Source organism: Brachyhypopomus gauderio, chromosome 5 (genome assembly GCF_052324685.1).
Source record: "Brachyhypopomus gauderio isolate BG-103 chromosome 5, BGAUD_0.2, whole genome shotgun sequence".
Taxonomy (NCBI): Eukaryota; Metazoa; Chordata; class Actinopteri; order Gymnotiformes; family Hypopomidae; genus Brachyhypopomus; species Brachyhypopomus gauderio.
The window spans coordinates 30,263,664-30,271,025 of NC_135215.1; the positions used below are offsets into that span (position 1 = coordinate 30,263,664).

General features: G+C 37.0%; 2 protein-coding genes across 2 annotated transcripts in view; both read left to right on the forward strand.

Annotated features, from left to right (window-relative positions):
• Positions 1-7,362, forward strand: part of LOC143515079 (epidermal growth factor receptor kinase substrate 8-like protein 2) — a 133,789-nt gene that overhangs the window by 64,913 nt on the left and 61,514 nt on the right. The window lies entirely within an intron of this gene.
• On the forward strand, positions 600-4,970 carry LOC143515075 (transmembrane protein 80-like). Its single transcript, XM_077006997.1, has 6 exons — positions 600-643; positions 1,242-1,258; positions 1,462-1,555; positions 1,651-1,743; positions 1,895-2,096; positions 4,351-4,970. Exons 1-6 carry the CDS (start codon positions 625-627, stop codon positions 4,361-4,363), a joined length of 438 nt encoding a protein of 145 aa, XP_076863112.1. The 5' UTR covers positions 600-624; the 3' UTR covers positions 4,364-4,970.

The following is a 7,362-nucleotide window of genomic DNA, read 5'->3' on the forward strand; positions in this document are numbered from 1 at the left end:
ACTGACATTGTGCATGTGTTCACCAATGAAAGGGGCACTTCACAAATTCTTTTCTATCTCTCATGCATACTCAACAGGTGTGCTTTTTCACAGGGCTTCACCATTCTGACACATTTATCTTACTCTGCATTCCAACCAATTAGACAGTGTGTATGTCTGTGTGTTTGTGTGAGCATGCAAGATTGTGTGTGCATGTGCGTGTGTGTGATATTATATATAAATCAGTATAAAATATCAGTACAATTTGAATATCAGTAAACTGGTAAAACTCGTTAACTAATTGGACGTCTATGTTAGGACACAACATTGAACCTCTAGGACTGTACTAATGAATCGTATGCTGGGAAAATAAAACAGTCCATAGAGTAATTATTATGCAACTTACTCCTGCAAGCGGTTTTTAAAGAACGTTTCTTTAGACAAATACATACATTAACACATCACTCTAAGAACTATGTTAATGTATTTACAAACTACTATGTATTGCGTATGTGCAGAATGATCGTTTGCTGTGCATTAACCATTCATGTGATTTGATAATATCAATAATACTCCTTTTCACTAGATGGCAGTAAAGATTCAAGGAAGAAATATATGATACGGAACAGAAACAACAGAGTCAATATGGCGGCAGAACGAACAGGTATTTATTGTTGCCATAGATACGACTACACGCGCTGTAAAGTGTTTTGTTTCGTTAGCTATCAAGCTAATATACCAAAAGCATTGTACATGTGGTAATTTTTACATTTTGTGTTTCCCCATTTTTATGGTTATTTCGAATGCACAACCTTAAGCTATCCAGTATGCTAGCAGGATAACAAACTTTTTCAATACAGTTAGCTATAGCGTTCGCGTTAGCTACAGGACTAAATATAATTCAGTACTGTTAATTCAGTAGTCACGTCAGTACTAAGCCTAGTTAACCTAGTTAACCCTAGCGTTAGTTACTAACGTTAGGCATTTAACAAGTCCCGTCATGCCTCCTATGTTCTCATAGCGAGGGCTCCTTGAAATACAAGAAACACAATGGATTGAATGGAATTACAATGAGCTGTTTTTACTGTGTGAATGGAAATTATTTTGATCGATTTGCAAAAACGAACCTAGCGGTTGCTTATTTTGAAATAGCGTATAGAAAACCTCAAGTTCTCTTTAGAATTTTCTTTGTATGAACACTAACGTTATACATGTATACATGATGAAGTAATAAATTATTCTTTCAATTTTTCCGTCCTCAGGTCGAAATGCCAGTGTTGTATCCTTTTCCGATGAATATTAATGTTTGCTTCTAAAGGCATGCTCTCAATTAGGCCATACCTTAATTTTGACACTAGTAGGCTCAAATAGCTGCTTTCAAATGGTATCCAGGTCATTGCAAACAGAATACTGAATTATTAGAAAAGTTTATACTATACTATGAAGTGAAACGCAGTCTTTATCCTTAAACAGGTGTTTAAGCTTTCTTCTGTGCTCCTGCAAATACTACTTTACCTCTCTGCACTCTACAGCCTATTCTACATCTTTTCCAGCTTCTGTCTGATAATCTACAAAAGTGAGTACATCACTAAATAAGTGCATAATTAGTATAAATCCTTATTTATATCACTGATATGGGAATTTCATGATAATGTTTGCTGTGTGTTGCAGGCCAGGTGCTGAGTTACCCTGATAGTTATTTGACCCGGGATGTGTGCCTGCTTCTAGTTTTGGCTTTCTTGGAGGTCCTGAGAGTTCACTGGGGTAAGTGGGGAATTTTAGGGGCTGCATAACCTTAATAAGGCAGGTCAGTTTGTCCATGGATTCAGCATGAACCACTCTGTTTAGCAATTTGCTCTTCCTGTATCTTGTATCTAATTTATTGTATTTTTACATATTAATTTGATTGTGATAGGAGTGACAGGCAACCTACAGGAGAGTGAGAGGTATGTAGGTGCTAACCTCATTACCACAGGAGCAACGCTGGTGCTGTCAGTCTACTTCCTGGTGTGGCAGTCATATGTGCTGAGGGCTGATGTCATCATTAATGGCGTCTTGCTCTGTCTCCATGGCCTCACTGGAGTAGTCGGATTTGGAGCGCTTGCACGCTTCACCAGGTCAGAGTTCAAGTATAAAAACTGTATCTGAGATATCTAATCTTGATGACATGATTTCATTCAATGGCAAGAGCTTTGTAGGTTCTGCTTTTAATTTGTGCAAGGTCATGATTACGAGGCACTGGTACTGCAATCAACAGATGATTTTAGAGTAATAAATAATTTATATATATATATTTTTTTTATGAAGGGGGGACAGCTGGACCTTGTGACAAATTGGTTGTCACAAGGTCCAAACTACATTACTGTCTTAAGGAACAACTCATCTAGCTCAAATCGTCTTTCATAGGCTTCCTCTCCGTTGCTTATTAATAACTAAATTGCTAGAGAGACATGGACACTTCAGTGTCTCTCTGATGCAAATCTTTCATTTTAAACAGGAGTTCTAATATTACAAACAATATTGACCAGATTTTACAATAACTATTATTAACGTAGATGAGCACCATTAATATTTAACCTGAGCATGTAACCTGTGCATGTAACCTGAGCATGTAACCTGAGTACCTGAGTATTAGCCTACATGATATTATTTGGTGCTTACAGTCCTTGTATGACATCATTAAATGGACAGACATCAGTCAAGTGATAACTTGATTTCCCTTAACTCAGATGGCACCCTGCTCTCTTTCTCTTCCATTGTCCTTTTGTTTTTAGGCATGAATGAACTCAGCTCGTTTTCTTAACATAGGTCTTTGAGGTTTTAATTATTTATAAGCCATCAATTCATGGGTCTTGTCATTTTATCTGCAGCCTTATGTGGCAACATGGCTTTGCTGTGTGCACTCCTTTATTTCTGCACTTATTACAGATGCTTTTGTCTTGTGCACCTTAATACAGACCTCTCTCCCAGCATCCACCAAAAGCCCAGTTACTTTGTGTTTATGACAGATGAAGCTCCATATAGTAAAGTAAAATGCACTTCACATTAAGTACACACCTACAGAAAAACAGACAGATTTTGTATAGAAACCTGGAATTTACTACAGATGAAAACGAGAAAAAATATCAGTGTGAAACAATCTGAATATAAGTCGCATTCTTGTCACATTCTTGCAATTCTTGCAAAATTCCAAACAGAACCATAAGTGTAAATACAGTGAGTCTCCGCTTAACGACAGGTCTGGTTAACAACGGACCGGAGTTACGACCGACTTTTTTTTTTCGCGCGGTGTGCGGAGGAGCAGTGGCAGCACAGTGGATTGTTGTGGAGTGTAGTGTACGATAAGCTGAGGCAGCGCAGCTCTTTCTCATGCTGCACGCGCGAGAACATTGTTAGTTTTTTCTATACTGTGTTTACAATCAAAGCGTATCTAAATCTAGGGTCACGCTTAACAACGAAAACTGCTTTATGACAGACTTTTCAGTCTCTAACCCCGTCATTAAGCGGGGACTCACTGTATTGGCATTTTAAGAGGACAGCTCAAAACATTAGGAGTTCACAAAATTGCTTCAATATTAATCTCATATATTCTAAGATTTATTTATACTTTGCCTGCATATATATGTATTGTTACTATTCCGACTTGCAGTTAATAATCAGTGAGTGCAAACTAACATTGCAATTAACCTGTTAAAAAATATATTGAGCATCCCAATTTTCATGCATTTTCTTTAAACAAAAGCAGTTGGCCCAAGAAGATGTGCTGCATGTATCTTATCTTGGGCCTGTTTAAGACATTCAAGTCTAAAGAGTACTAAGAGCTGTCGATGCTTAAATATTGATGTGAATTTAAATAAAGGCTGCGTGAGCTGCCAGGTGGTATTTGTTGCTCTATCAGCGTGTTATCTGAGAGGCTCTGTGGTGACCTGGAGTTTTGTTCTCAATCTGTCCCCTTGTTATTGTTTTTCTGTAGATTAGTGGGCTGTAAACCTTTTTCTGGAAAAGTGAAACTACACACAACCACATAGGCACATATAAATAGTCTAAGACTCTTTTAAGAAATCCTAGCACATTTGACTGTGTAGAATTGACTTTAAAATGTTAATCAGTTTTGTATGTGTGTGTACGTTTAATATTTACATATTTTATTGGGATTTATTGCAGCCTTTTATCTAAATCAGAGCAGTCAGGGAAACACTAAAGGCACCACTGCAGCTCTCTAGGACTGATGACTTGATTGGTCTGACCGGTCTGGGTTGCTGCAGGAAGAGATGGCCATGGTCATCTGGTCAATGGCGTCAGGATGTCAAAACTTTACCTTACTTGTATTACTTTTGTTGACTGTTCTTTGCACAATCTGGTGTCTTTCAGTGCTTATTCATGACACACTGTGGTTGTTCCCATGGTATGGCTACAATTGGACTTCACATGTGGACTACAGGCCCCAGAAGGAACTATTGCTGATGCTGGTGATCATGTGTCACTTTACAGCCCCCATCACTGTGAAGCAGAATGAAATGATTTGAACTGATGAATTGTTATGCAATATTTAAGTGATTTGAAATGTTACTATTTGTTTAAATTAGTATGGACTGAAGAAGGCTAAAAAATGGCAAATAGGCACTCCTGGAAGGACTTCTGCTAAGGATTTGGCTAATTTTGTAAGAGGTAGTCTAACAGGGCTTTGGAAAAGCCAACTTAAAATCAAGCTACAGTTGCAATAATGGTGATCCGAGACTGTGTAATGGATTGCATGCAGTTTATTAGATTCCCAGAACTGTTAAAGTATCTGTATGAAAGAATATACATATACGTTTATGTTGCAAACATAAAGTAAATTTTATTCAAATGTATCACCATAACAATTTATTTAATGGGTAATTAAAACCCATATTTTGCATTTGCTATTAATATGTGGATTGTTCGGAGAGACTCAACAAACATATGTCTGCATATGTTTGAAGTGTTGCTAATAAAGGTCTGATTTGTGAGATCTGTCCAAGTACAATTTTGATATGTGAATGCTTGTTTTTTGCTGACAAGATAAAATACAGCCATTTATTTTTTTTTATTGATTTCATCTGATGGATTTTTAGTGAGTCATTTTATTATACTAAAGTCCTCCAGCAGAGGGCCTGTATTTACACGAATGAAAGCTGTGAGACTATATGTTCCCAGAGGCCTTAATAGTTGTAATTTTATTACAAATAGGGTGGGGGGGGGTGTCTACCATAAAAGTTGGTTATGTTGGTTAAGATGTAAAGAACACAGAATCAGCCTTTACTTAACTAATCAATTAATACTATGCAGATGGCATCTTAATACTAGGACTGTATATGAGTATTTCTTGAATGTTAATATGTTCAAATGTAAAATTAGGATTAAATAAAACCAATTTAAAATTATGTTCATTTAAATTATGAAATATGGAACAGGAAGATGGGTGTGGTCTTCAAATGCAAGAGGTTCCACCCTGTGGGTCTTTTTTCATTTTTCTCTTTGAAGCTACCTCTACATGAACATAAACAGACACACACCTGTCTGGATGATAAAATTTCTATTAATTAGTATTTATAAGTGTGGAGTGATTCTGAGTAAACATCTGATTAAGTTATCAGCATACCACAGAGAATTTAGATAATATAAGAGAATATGGATGTTCTTCATTTGAAAACCTAAGTCAAATGAGACTTTTCATACTTTCAATTCAGAGAGTGGTTACAAAATCAGAAGCAAACCTTTTCCCACACCTTTTTAAATAGTGAATTCCAATTCTATATGGAATATAATATGTCTATGTATAACGTGCTTCCCATCTTACCAAATTTGAATCCGGTGCAGTTGCTGAGATCCTCCCAGCTCACACTGCAGGTAGAGTTACCCGCAAGTCACCTGTCACTTCCAGCCTCCTTCGCTTGAGTCCCCGGCGTTTGCCAGCACTCACCTGTTGCGCCCGCCGATGCCGTTGTTTCATTGTTTTCTGCATCGCTTCCGATAATTGGCTACTATCATCACGATGTTCACATTCAGAGAAAAGTTTACACAGATACTTAACAGATTGTTTAGTAGCTGAAATGGTATCACGATTTGGGTACTTCTTGTTTAAAAAAACCAAAACAACATAAACAATATAATTGGACTGGATCTCTTCACTTTGTTCGGGTAAGAATATTTTTCCCTTGTGATTCTGTCTGTTGTAGCTGACTTTTAACCCGTTTTATTGTTTTGGTTATATGAAAGTGCCTTAAGCAGGAGTGTCATAGTTCCAAGAGTGCCATTGTCAGTGACAATATAATCTGTGGTCCCATACTACAACTGTAATTTTGAAATTGTACTTTCGGGGGGCCCAGGGTCAGATTATGAACAGGTCAGAAGATTTAAATCCTGTTCTTTTATAATAAGTGTTTAAAAGCATTGTAGGAATATATTCATCCTGCTTGACTGACTCAGGAGCCTCATTTGTTAGACAAAATTGCATAGAACATAGCAGGATGACATCCCAAGAATTGTAGTCTATTACAGAGTCAGGGTCAGCATCATCTCAGTGTCATCACCCAATCATGAACCACTATCAGTTTCAGGACAGAGTCAATGAATCTCATCTGGCACATTCAGTCATCTGGTACTTCTCTACAAAGAGAAATCTCTACAAAGGTTGGTATACTGACCATATAGAATACATTCTTTAAGTATCAGTAATATCAGATGTGTGTTTGTGTCTGTGTGGGTGTTCATAATGAATCATAACGCATCTTGTGCATGGAATCCAAGCTATACAAGTAGCTGTAAATCTAGACTACTGAATTACACCATGAACATCTCTCTCTTACACACCTCTTAACTTTCAGTGCCAGTGGGTGGTAGATTATCAGGTGGAGGACATCTACTTTTTATAAAGTAGAGATCCTCATATGCACAACATTATCTGTATTTGTGTAGTTAAGTGTATACAGCTTACATTTATGCATATTTCAAACAGCTTAGATTCAGCAAGCTGTCTATTGTGAAAGCGTTGACACAACAAAAATCTCCTGCTTGTATGACCATCAGTCATTTAATCACTGTTAGAGTCTGTAAGAGTACAAGGGTGAAGAATTCTGTGGAGACTGTTTTCTGTTGTGTTGTTGGATGTATCATTTCTGCACCAAAACATGCCACAAAATAATAAACTGTATTCTGTGTCTGTGACATTCCAGTCAAGCAAAGGCAAATCAAGGGTCCAGTCAATGCTGGGGTGTTTTTATTCTCATATAAAATAATATAATGAAAAAAAAAACTAGCAGGAAAAAATGTAATAAAAATCAAAAGGGAACTAAAATATGGAATTAGCAGAAGATGGCAAACAGGAATGCTTTAAATATGAATGATGGGAATTCCTACTCA